This window comes from Mastacembelus armatus, chromosome 22 (genome assembly GCF_900324485.2).
Source record: "Mastacembelus armatus chromosome 22, fMasArm1.2, whole genome shotgun sequence".
Classification (NCBI taxonomy): domain Eukaryota; kingdom Metazoa; phylum Chordata; class Actinopteri; order Synbranchiformes; family Mastacembelidae; genus Mastacembelus; species Mastacembelus armatus.
In genome coordinates this window covers 755,892-768,545 of record NC_046654.1, presented here as the reverse complement: position 1 = coordinate 768,545, position 12,654 = coordinate 755,892, and the positions used below count along the sequence as shown (strand labels likewise).

Below are 12,654 nucleotides of genomic sequence, written 5' to 3'. Positions count from 1 at the left end.
TGAATGTGTGAGCCACATTATCTGTGTGTGAGTGTGTGTGTGTTCTCCATTCATCACCCTGCTCTCCATTTGACCTTGGCACCTTCTTCATTAGAATAAAGATTGTCTGTCGTTTAGGCGACATGATCGGTTTGCTGGACACACACACACTCACACACCGAGCCATGCTATTACATTTCTGTCATTGTAGTGGAACAGAGGAGAGGAGGAGGACTGGGCTCTACTGCCAGAGTCTGGTCTCTGCAGCTCTGCTGTCAGTTCACATAGACTTGCATAATTTCTGTAATATCCTGTGCACAATTTTAGTGTCATTTTATTATCAGGTGCAAGTGCAGAGCCAGAGTCGGGTAACCATCCTGCCGCTGATCCGCATGCACCTCATAGTTTACGAGACTCAGGAGGCTCATACAGCTGCTGCCGTCTGCAATACTGTTATCTGCAATACTGCTGTCTGCATTAACGCCGTCTGCGTTAGTATCATCTGTTACTGTTGTCTGCGTCACTGCAGTTTGCGTTACCTTCGTCTGTGCTAATGTCGTCTGCGTTACCTTCGTCTGTGCTAATGTCGTCTGCGTTACCGTCGTCTGTGCTAATGCCGTATGTGTTACTGCCGTCTGCGTTACTGCCGTCTGCGTTAGTATTATCTGTTACTGTCGTCTGCGTTACTGTCGTCTCGTTACCACCGTCTTTGTTAATGTCGTCTGCGTTACCACCGTCTGCGTTAGTATCATCTGTTACCGTCGTCTGTTACCGTCATCTCTTACCGTCGTCTGCATCATCTTTGTTAATGTCGTCTGCGTTACAGTTGTTTGTTACGGTTGTCTGCATTACCACCGTCTGCGTTAGTATCATCTGTTACCGTCGTCTGTTACCATCGTCTGCATCATCTTTGTTAATGTCGTCTACCTTACTGTTCTCTGTGTCACCGCCGTCTGCGCTATCGCTGTCTGTGTTAATGTCGTCTGCGTTACAGTCGTCTGCGTTAGTATCATCTGTTACTGTTGTCTACGTTACCACCGTCTGCGTTAAAGTTGTCTGTTACCTCTGTCTGCATTACTGTCGTTTGTTAATGCCGTCTGTGTTAATGTCGTCTGCGTTACCACCGTCTGTGCTAATGTCATCTGCATTACAGTTGTCTGCGTTACCGCCGTCAGCGTCGCAGTTGTCTGCGCTAATGTCATCTGCGTTAATGTCGTCTGCGTTAATGTCGTCTGCGTTAATGTCGTCTGCACTAATGTCATCTGCGTTACCGTTGTCTGCGTTACCGCCGTCTGCGTCACAGTTGTCTGCGCTAATGTCATCTGCGTTAATGTCGTCTGCGTTAATGTCATCTGCGTTAATGTCGTCTGCGTTAATGTCATCTGCGTTAATGTCGTCTGCGTTAATGTCGTCTGCGTTAATGTCATCTGCGTTAATGTCGTCTGCGTTAATGTCATCTGCGTTAATGTCGTCTGCGTTAATGTCGTCTGCGTTAATGTCGTCTGCGCTAATGTCATCTGCGTTACCGTTGTCTGCGTTACTGATTTTTCTTATATTGCTGTCTGTGTTCTGTATCTGCATTACTATAACACATTGTCAGCATTACATTTTACTTTTTGTAGTAAAATTGTCGTTTTACATATCATGCAGTCTGACCAACAGCAATTAAAAACAAATAAGATGTAAATGTGTACAGAAAACGATGGAAAGACCAATTAGGGATTTTAAGAACCGATGCTGGATCATTCAAATGAGGATCGAAAAAGCTTTTTTTTTATCCAGCCCTACCAAAGCACTCAGAGTGGACTGATAAAGACCTGGTTCTACTCTGGTTCTGACTTTCTGTCTCATTTACTCCACATTCAGACACAGAGGCGTGTTGTTGACCAACAGCTGCTTACTTCAGTGGTTAACACACACACTCATACACACACATTGTAGCAAATCCACCAACAATATTCTTATCAGCCTATTTTGTCAGAATTAACATGAAACAATAAAATAATCATACCAAAAAGAAGAATGAAACACGTTCCCTCTCTAGGCTAATCTGAACTCTAAGGCCTGAGGCCTGAACCCCAGTCCTCACTTTTTAAATAAGCGATTGTCACACAGATTCATGCAAACACACAAGACTGGCAGAAAGAATGTAATTAACCAGTTTTGTGAGAGACACATTCATTGTATTAAAGAGACTTTCTGCAGTGAGTGAATGAATCCACAGGAGTCCAACACTCTCTCTCTCTCTCTCTCTCTCTGCTTCAGATGGGCAGATTTATTCTTATTGAATTACAGCTTATTGTGTGTTCACCAGCTTTCAAATGTGTGTGACTCTGAGCCTCTGTTTTTCTGCATTTCTGTGTCTTGTATTTTGTTAAATCTGTGCTCGTGATGTGTGTGTGTTCTGGCAGAATTTTTCATGCTCACTCTCCAGTTTTGTCTCGTCTCCATGAGAGAATTCCCAGGGTTCTTAGGGGGTCAGAGGTCACCTGGCATCGACCAGTAGCTGCATCGCACAGCCTGCATGAGTCAACCCCCTTACTGCCACTTGTTTGTAGAGCTAACAATATTTCAGCTTCTACCAAGAAAACTCCTGCAAACGTTTTTGTCAGGAATAATAATTTTTTTTTTTTTTTTTTTCAGGTCTAAAAATCAGCTGGTTTATGGTGTTTTCTTCAGTTTATATTTTGGTCTTGTAATGAAGATTAGAAACAAAAAAATGTAATCAGACTAATAGTGTGAGGCCTGTTTGCAGCCCCCAGAGGCTGCAGAGTTTATTAAACTCCACAGTATTGAAGCATTGGAAAAAACAAACAACACACTGATGATTTACTTGTTTTGTACCGTCATTAAATCAAAATGGTTCATCCTCTGGGAAATAGGAATTCAGTCAGTCTGCACATTTAATGCTGATACTCCCACTTGTAGCTCTGGCCAGTTGGTGGTGCTGCAGGAAATTAGGTAATTACCTAAATAAATGAATTGAAGTCAGGAGACTGTGGAGTCTCATTCTGCACTGATGTACAGTGACGCACCTGTGGTCTACGTGGAAACTTGGTGGTGACGCTACGTTGTCTGTAGGTGTGAGTTTGTATGTCTCTGTGTGTCTCTGCTGATCTGTCCAGGATGGACCCGCCTCCCGACCGCTGAAACATCTGGACGCCTGTTGCCTTGTAAATTCATGCGTCAAACAAAAGTGCGCACTGTGTGTCAGGTGACCGCAATAAATCCCGGAACACAAACTGATGATGTGATGTGGCAACAGTAGAGGAACCATTTTCAGCTGAATCAGGAAATCCAGAAAAGGCTGAGGAGGCGTGTTATTGTTTTTTCCTTTTGCGCTCTTAGCAGACAGTTATTAGTCTATGCATTCATTAAACTCTTTCCCACTCCCTGCTCTGTGTGCTAGAAATTTCGCCCCTCTTGCTTTGTGCTAATGACCTCCCAGCTACACACAAACTAACACGTGACTCGCTGCGAGGCTGAATGGCGAGGAGCCGTCTTTACCGGCCAGTCAAACGGCTCATTCATCCGGTTTCCATGGTGACAATTAAAACACGTTGCCGGACCTTTTGTTGCCGCCTCGTTGGGAAAGAGAGAAAGTCTCTTTGCTTTTTTTTTTTTTTTTTTTGTTTTGTTTCCAAACAGAAAGGTTTTAATTCGCTGAAAGAGGAACTTTCAGACCCTCAGCAACACAGAACAGTTTGGTTTGATTTATATTTCATAGAAACAAATCATACAGACCATCTTACTGACATGTGTTTATTAGTCATGATCTAGTGTGAGGTGCTCACTGCTCGACCCTGTGCACCGACAACTTAGTCCTAACATTTGTTTATGTTAGGTTGTTAAATTATTACCTTAATATTTGAAAACTTATTAAACATGATAACTGAGAACTTAAAGTCAAGTCATCCACTGGTTTGTGTTTGAGAAACGAGACGAAGCAGAATATATAGGAGTGATTATTGTGGGTATTGTGTGTTTATGGAGGGAAAAGATGTGTGTGTGTGTGTGTGTGTGTGTGTGTGTGTGTGTGTGTGTGTGTGTGTGTGTGAGAGAGACTCGGTGTCTCCGGTTGAGATGGATGTTCCAGCGGCTCTGAAAGAGCAGGAAGTGGTTCTCTGACACCCCATTTATACAGCCAGACACTTCAACCTGTGTGTGTTTGTACCCCCCACCCCACACACACACACACACACACACACACACACTCAAGAATACAGTTTTTTCTTGTGTATCTGCTGCACACTCTCTGTTTAGTAAGAAAAAACAAAAAGCAGGGAGAGACAAGTGAAGTTGAACAAATGGGGAAAAGAAGTAGAGAAAATTTCAAAATGTACTTCGTTATGATTATTATTATTATTACAGGTTGCAGTAATACTAGTGTGCAACCAGTAGTGGTACTAACATATCCTAACAGTTCAAATCCTCAGTACTTTTCAGGTCAGGTCCAAATAAAGAATAAAACTGAGATGAATGTTGTTTTCCATCATGTTAAATACTGTGAGCATTCAGTTTGAGTCTGGTATCAATGTGGAGCTGCAGCTTTAACCACAAATAAACAAAACCGCACAAATGAAAAGGAATGAACCTCATGAGCAAAGAGGAAGAGGAGAAAAAGACGGTAGGAACAGAGAAAGAAGAAGAAAAGGATCTAGAGAAGAGAAAGAAGAAACTTGTCTGAGCATGAATGAAGAGAGGAAGACAGAAACAACAGAGGCAGACGAGTGAGGAAGAAGATGAAGACACAAAGACAGAGGAGAAGCAGAAAGATGAGGAAGAGGAGGAGGAGGATGAAGATGCGTCCTTATCACTTCCCCCGAACTTTACGACAAAATCGTTCCGTTACACAGCCTCCGACAAACTTCTCTCATTTGGCGGATAAGATGAATCTGCGAGGAGAAAAAAACCTAATGTTCAAAATGCATTAAATGTTTTTCATGTATGACTGCATTTTTGCTGACATTTCAGCTCTGTGCTCATTAATATGGAGACCAAATTAAACTTATGATTGCTTGTTGATTTTCTCCCCCTCCTCTCTCCTCCCCCTTTTTTGCCTCTCATCTGTTTTCTCAAGCGTTTGTTTCCCGTTTTTTGGAAACTCTGCCATTTTTCTGTTTTGTCCTCTTGCTTGTAATTATGTGATCCCATATATTTTGCAAAATAAACGTTAAATATTTTCATCCCATAACATTTAAAGATGATACAAACGTCTGGTAACTGTCATAAAACATTTCAAACACATCTGCAGTATATTTTGTTATTTATTGCTGCTTTGCCCTTGTGTTTGACTTTGATTGTAGAAGAATAGATGACGTACAGTCCATGCGTGTTTTATACATATATAAAATATATAATGTTTTATATGTATTTTCATTAATTTTCAGTTTCTCTTGATTGATTGATTGATTGATTGTTTGGTTTTACTACCACAAAGATAAGGTGAAAAGGCTCTTACCCATTTCCCAAACAGGCATATTTTAATTCCACTATTTTGGATTCAACAGAAAAGTCCGTATGATGTGCATTTATGTAGATATACTGACACAAATACGTTAGATATACTACCATACATACAGTGTCTGTTGTTTTTCCGTGCTGCTGTATTTCCTGTACACCACAGTCTGCTCGGCCGTCCGTGTTCAGAACAACTGAGGAATGAAATGCACGTTAACAGCTTCAACATATGGGACCGAAGCAACAACTAATTAGTTTAAATTAGTCACAAATGATGTTTTATGTTTTCTGTTCAGACCCTGAGCTGGTGCTCTGACTTCAGGAGCAGATTTTCAAACATCCAGGAGTGAGGAGGCCAGAGGTCAGAGGTCACGGTGGTTTTTACAGTCCTTGATCCCAGTGAGACCCGTCCAGTTCAGTTTAACGCCAACTTCCTGTTGACGAGAGACGAGCTGTAATGGACTAGCATTGGATTTTCTGCTGATCATTGAGGAAGGTTTTAGTCGTCATGGTGTCCAGGTTGGAGACCAGTGAGGTCTGTCTTTAAAACTTAGACCCTGAACAAAATACAGACTAGTGACGTCTCCCCCTTTGCTGTGATAACGTGAGTGTGAGCAAATACTTTCTCCTCAGAAATAACTGTGGATTATTTCAACAGTCAACTTTCCTGGGAGGGGTCATGTGTGTTGGGTCAGACCTGTAGTCAGGTCTAAGTGGTGAAGTTTAGAAAGTCAAACCTTTCTCACCCAGCAGGCTGACAGGTGAGGGTCTGAGTAGCGCTGGTGGTGACAGCATGTTTGTCAGGGTACGGTTCACAGCGTATTATTAACTCTGAGTTCGAGTCTGTTATTGTGGACGTGGGAACATCAGAGCAGCTTTTCCTCTTCCCTTCACTCTTTCTCCTTCCAACACAATCTCTTCTTCTCTCCCTTCCCTGTGTCCTCAGGCCTGTGTTTCTCAGTCCATCCTTGCATGGAGATTGACTGCAGGCATGAATACATCACAACTAGCCATCCATGCACCCCCCCCTCACCCCATCCCGCTCCCCACCCTCCCATCTCTCCAAGATCCCTCTCTCAGCACTTATCTCAAAGTTCGGATCTCATGCATTTTAATCGGCGTGTCTATCTTACATTCTCCCCCCTCCCTGTTTTCTTTGACTTTAGATCAGTGGCATCCTTCAAACAAACAACAACAACAAAACAACCCCCTCCCTTCCTCCCCACCAGCTCCTTTTCCCTTTTTAAATCAATATTTGCCATCAGCGAATAAATCGTATAATTTCCTGACTGTTAGACGAGTGTGACGCCGACATATTTACCTTCCACTCGTCTCTTTTTTTTGCTGTTGATCCTTCGCTCTTGCGGCGTGGCTATTAGCTAAGTGAAGGGGATGGATGGCCGTGAAGCGCCGAGCGATAGCATCTCCATCAGAATAGGCGACGTTGAAAAATGGCCACCGCCCCTTTGATGACAGCACAGCAAAAAAACACACACACACACACACACACACATGCATAGACACACACATGCATGCACACATCCTCACACACACACACACAGAGTCAGAGAAGAGACATTTAAATATTCAAATGGGGCCGAGCTGTAATGATAAACGACAAGGGAAAAGTAGAATCAAGTAGCTATCGATGCAGAAAATGAAAAGAGGAGAAAGAGAAAAAGAGAGGAGGAGGAGGGAAATTAAGCAAAAAAGAGACGGAGGCATCGAAGGAGAGGTGCTGCTGAGAAGAGGGAAGAAAGGGAGGAGATGGATGGATGGATTAAACAAACAAGAGGAGAGCTGAGGGGCTGTTACAGTAAAGAAAATAGAGACGGAGAAGTGTCAAGCCTCTATTAGAAAGATGGAGGGAACGCTGTGAGGGGAAAGACAAGGACAAAAGGAGAACAGCAACAGAAACTCACTGAAAAAGGAAAGAGAGGACAGAGGAGGGGGAATGAGAAAATGTAAAACGCTGTAAAGGGAGGAGAAAAACCTGAAATGAAAAGCAGGGACTGGATGAGTTTTACAAATGAGAAGAAGATATGAAAGAGGGGAGAGGCAGGAAAGACGACATGGAAGAAGAAACAGCCAGAAATGAAAAGAGAAGAAAAGAAATGAACCAGAAAAGATGAACAGAGTCAATAAAAGCAGAGAAAACATGAAGTTACTGTTAAGATGCTGGAATAAGAACGACTCCGTTCAAATAAATCAAATCTGAAGAGTTTTAAAAAACACCATGAACAAAGAGGTTTTTCACGAGGTCACATGACATGATGGACGTTTCTCTGCTGAGGCCCCACAGGGACGATGTCTTTGGATGATATTTACCGTGAAATCTCTCTCTCTGTTCCTTTGCCGCTCATCGACTCTCTGTGACCAGTAAATGGTGGTAGTTCAACATGAGAACAGTCGTGTAGCGAACTGCGCCAAAAAACATGAGTTTAAATGTCAAAATGTTTCCTCGCGCTTGCTTAAAGAACTGTTTGATTCAAAAATAGAAAACTGTTCTGCAGCTCCTTCGCTCCCCGACCACAACGCTCAAACAGCATAAACCAGAAGGGAGGAAAATATTCAGCAGCGCTTGCTGCTACAAAATGGAGCATTTCTTTAAAACCCTTCCATAAAGAGCTGTGCAGTCTGCTGTGGAGTGCTGCTGCGTTTGATTCCTGCACGTCTGCAGAGCTTCAGAGGTGCGACAGCTTCACCTTTAATGTGGTCAAAGCAGGTGAAGCAGTGAGAGGAATCTGCAGAAAGCTCCTGTGACTCCCTCGAACGTTTCATCATGAGATGTGCTGCAAACAGTAAAGAAATCGGCTCCTGCTGAAAGACCAGTTAAAGGAATACTCCCCTGAAAATCTGCCTTTTGAGTTTCAAATCCTCCCTTCCAGTCGACCTGCCATGTTTCCTGCTTTGTGGAGAACAGCAGCTGTAGGTAACTTGGAATCTCAGCTGTTACAACAATTTCAGATTAGTTTGGAAAAACAGGATTTGGTTTATTAAAACATCAGTAGACGCTTAAATACTTAAACACTGTCCTTTGTCAAATTAGCTTAGAGGAAACATATAATATTTGTGTATCTGCAGTATCGATCTTCCACTTTACCTTTCTGAATGACCAATACAGACTCTCGCCCCCTGCTGGTGTGGAGAGGTATTTCCTCTCACGTACGAGCTGGTTGGCCGTCGGCTGGAGTCTGTGTGGTGCGTTCAATGACACTCTTTGGTCGAGATGAAGGCCGACTGTTGCTTCGCCTTCATCACTGCTAGTGTTGGTTTGGTGTGTCTCTCCCCTGATTTATAAATCGTGTGTCATTAGTTTCTTTTTTCCTGTTTTTCTAAAGCTGGTTAGGATTTGTTCTTTCTGTCTGTCTGCCCATCAGACGAATATATACCTTTGATGAACAAGTTACTGAGGCCTGAGAATCAAGGTTCTCCAGTGTTGTGCTGGATTTTAACAATTAGCAACGTTTATGAAGGAAGTTAAGGAGGTTTCAGGTCATGTGTGTGTTTGTGTGACGGGTGTGTGTCCTGTCGTCCGTCTCCAGAGCAGCCACGCTGAGCTCGTCATGATGGAGAGCAGGAAGACCAGCCTGCTGGGCCGGGCCGAGTCTCTGAAGAGGAGCGGCGTCAAACTCCCCAGCGACTTCCACCACAAAATACACAACCTGACGCACACATGGACACAGCTGGAGGTAACGCACACACAGTCACACACAGTGTACACAGGTTTTAGGAAAACAGGAGGCCGACACCAGCGCCTTGGAGACAAATCAAGCACAGAGACAGTTTCTGGAGGATCACACTGATCTTTCTGTTGAGACGTGTGTGTGTGTATGTGTGTGTGTCTAATTTTAGGCTAATCAGCACTGATCTAATCTAGAACATGAAGATGATAATTAGTGTCGTCTCAATTAAGGAGCCCTGCTGCCGTTGTGGCCTTCAACTATGCTGGAATAGATATAGATAGAATAGATGAGATAGTGTCTTTCCCTCTGTGGACGTTAACTTCGATAATGAAATGGACCTGATGTCCTGATGTCCAGATGTGGTTTGTGTCCTGTTTGCCACTGAGCTCTTGTGATCTTATGTGCTCAGAAGCAGAAAGTGGGAGAGAGCAGCCACTTAAACAAGCACACAAACACACTCTGCTCTTACATACCTGCCTGCAAACTGAGTAGCTCCTGAAATGTGGTTTGTACGCTCTCAAAACTTTTGGCTTTGGTATATTTCCATAGATCAGACCTAAAAACTAAAAGGAAAGTCCAGTGAAACGGTTTTGCAGATAGAACAGTGTGAGGGTGCAGCTCCAGCCTTTTTCTCAAGGACAAGAACTAACTTTAAATTGTCATTTTGAGACTACATTACCCATGAGCCTCAGCCTCTGTCGTCCAACCAGCAGAAAACATCAGAACCTGAGGCCGACCTGCTGAGTGATCAGTCCGAAGTGAACAGCACCAAGACAAACAGCAGCAGTTCATGTGTAGATGATTTGTTTCGCACTGAAATGCACCCTGGGTGTTGTAGTTCCTTTGGAACTGGTTTGAACCTTGGAAACAGACATTTTTAGACAATTCTTCATACGTTGCACCGATGGCTCAACTTTCATGTCCACCCAAGACCTGAAGAGCTCCAGCTACTGCTGACGAGGAAATCACCTTTGGGAGCAGAAGCGGGGCACCTGTCCCAGTCGAGCAGCGTTTGCCTTGCTGATGGGCACGGTGGCAGCAGTTGTCTTTACCCGGGCGTGGTGATTAATTCCAGGTCTGCGGTGGGGGTGACAGCTGGCGGCAGCTCATCAGGAGGCTGAAATGTGACGATGTGACTTTGTTCCTGCGAAGGAACAAACTTCGCTCTCCCGTCGATGGAGCGGCACGTCGGCGCATTGAGCTCACACACAAACAGACAGCAAGTGGAGGAGCAAACGCCATCTGTGTGTGTGTTGTCTCCTTGTAGTCCCTAATGATGCACACACACATTATCATCCCACACACAAATTCAAAGTTAGTGGAAGTGTGTAGAGGAAGTGTGTGTGTGTGTGTGTGTGTGTGTGTGTGTGTGTGTGTGTGTGTGCATTAACATATGTATCAACCGCAGCGAAACAGATCCCATTTTAGAAATGAATCAGCAGCAGATGAGTCTTTCTCTGTGTCTCTGTGTGTGTTTCCGCCACAGTAACCAGACTGTGATTAAACTTCTATTACTGACAAAGAGACATTTGGACTCTGAATGCTGTGTCACACATATCCAAGTGTGTGTGTGTGTGTGTGTGTGTCACTGGGGAACAGAGGAATTCTGGGTAGTGATGCATAGCGACAGTGAAGCAGTCAATTTTAATTTCTAACCCTGTTCATGCACTTTAGATTTGATCAGAGGCAGTTTCTCCCTTAGTTTCCTCAGATAAACACGTCTATAACTCAATAACTCAGGGCTGAAGTGGACGTCCGACTCATTTTTAGTCAGGGGGCAGATTTTCTTTCTTTAGTTTTAGTTTTATTTGCAGAAGTGCAGCAGCGTAGACCAACACAACGCAGCAGAACAAACGTGACAGGACTCAGCTGCAGCTTCCCCCAACAATCAAAGCACAGGAAGGTCAGAGGACGTGAGGAATTAATAGACAATAATCATAATGAAATCACTCATCCCTCTGTCTAATCTCAATTTCTGAGCGCATTTTGTTTTCTTGACTAAATTTTCATCAGAGGTGTCTCCTCTGTTTGTCCCCTTCTCTCTGTCGTCTCCTCCCCCCTTCCAACATGGCGTCTGAGTCGCATATTAACGGGCCTATCAGTGCTGGCGTCGGCATCTGCTGCTCTGACACAAATTGGGAATTAACTTGAATTGATGTCCTGTGCCTCGCCTCTGAACTGTCCTGGCCTTATGAAGAATTTATGACAGAGCACACACACATGCATGCACGCACACACACACGCACGCACACACACACACACACACACAATGAGCGACGGCAAAAATAAAGAGGGTGTAAATTTGCTTCCATCTTTTCTGTTTTCTGGATTTTGGCAGCAGCTTGTTGTTTTCAAGGTCAAAGTGTGTGTGTGTGAGGGCAGATCCAGAACACACTGGGCACAGTGTGAAGTGTACAGTGAGGCTTCAAGCAGTGCTGTGATAGAACAACCATAAGACAAATAAGAACCAGTGAATCTTCAGGTTGAAGTAAATGTCCGAGTCTCCCAGCTGGTCTGAAACCTTCTGAGCGGCGCGTTATGAACCGAACCTTCGCAACCTCTGGAGACAAATGTTTTAGCATGTGGGAAAAGCAGGACATGTCGTGTTGCTGATATGAATCTGATCAGAGTTTGGACAGGAGCCACTGAAACATCAGAATTAGCTCTGATTTGTTTCATCTGTGTTTGCTCTCCAGTCCGTCACAGGCTCCACTGTCTGTGTTTCATTGTGTTTCTTGTCATTGGAGTCATTTAAAATCATTTCTCCTTATTGAGTCAGTAACTGAGTCAGATCTGGTTTTCCTGCTACTGGTGTATTTTCCCATCCTCATTGTTTCCAAACTTCCAGCTCCCTCACACTGTTAAACTCCATTTTTAGAAAGTCTGACTGCTAATTTCTGAGGACTTTTTTTTTTTTTACCAAACTGTCAATACCTGGTTTGAAGTTTCTGTTCAAACTGTAGTTTCTGCAGCACAATCTCTAATCGCTGCGTCTTATTCTGGGTCCATGATGTTTTACTGTTTTGAGAGATTTCAAAGATCAGATGCTGTTCTCTTGCAGGTCTCGCTATGAGTTGTCTAATTCAGCATCTGATCTTGAACACAGAGCCCTGCATGGGTCCCTGTTGGTGATTTGCATATGCATGAGTTTGTACAAAAGGTATTGAGCCGTTGGTATAGCAGCGGCTGCCCCTCCTGAGCAGATCAGCTGCTTTAGCCCGACTCTGGCAGGTAAAACCAGCCCATTAGACGATGAAGAGGGGTGATAATAGGACCCCCTGACCGGTGAAATGTGCAGTTAGCTTTGTGCTCAGAGGAGGCGACGGTGATTATGAGCCTGTTGTTAGTTCGGCAGAGAAGAGACAGATATACGAGGGTGGATATAAGCTCCCTGTCATTTAAACGCACATTTTCCTGAGACAAACACTCATTTCTTTTTAAAAATGTGACACATTTTCTTCTCTCCGTGGGTCGCTGAATGTGTTTACGTTACAACACGCGACCAACAAATCACCACAGGTCTGTTTGT

General features: G+C 43.8%; 1 protein-coding gene across 1 annotated transcript in view; it reads left to right on the top strand.

Annotated features, from left to right (window-relative positions):
* The window catches only part of akap6 (A kinase (PRKA) anchor protein 6), a 133,732-nt gene that overhangs the window by 82,708 nt on the left and 38,370 nt on the right, over positions 1–12,654 (top strand). The window contains exon 17 of the mRNA XM_026305238.1: positions 8,985–9,131. Within this exon, the coding sequence (XP_026161023.1) occupies positions 8,985–9,131 (147 nt within the window). The remainder of the gene's footprint in view (positions 1–8,984; positions 9,132–12,654) is intronic.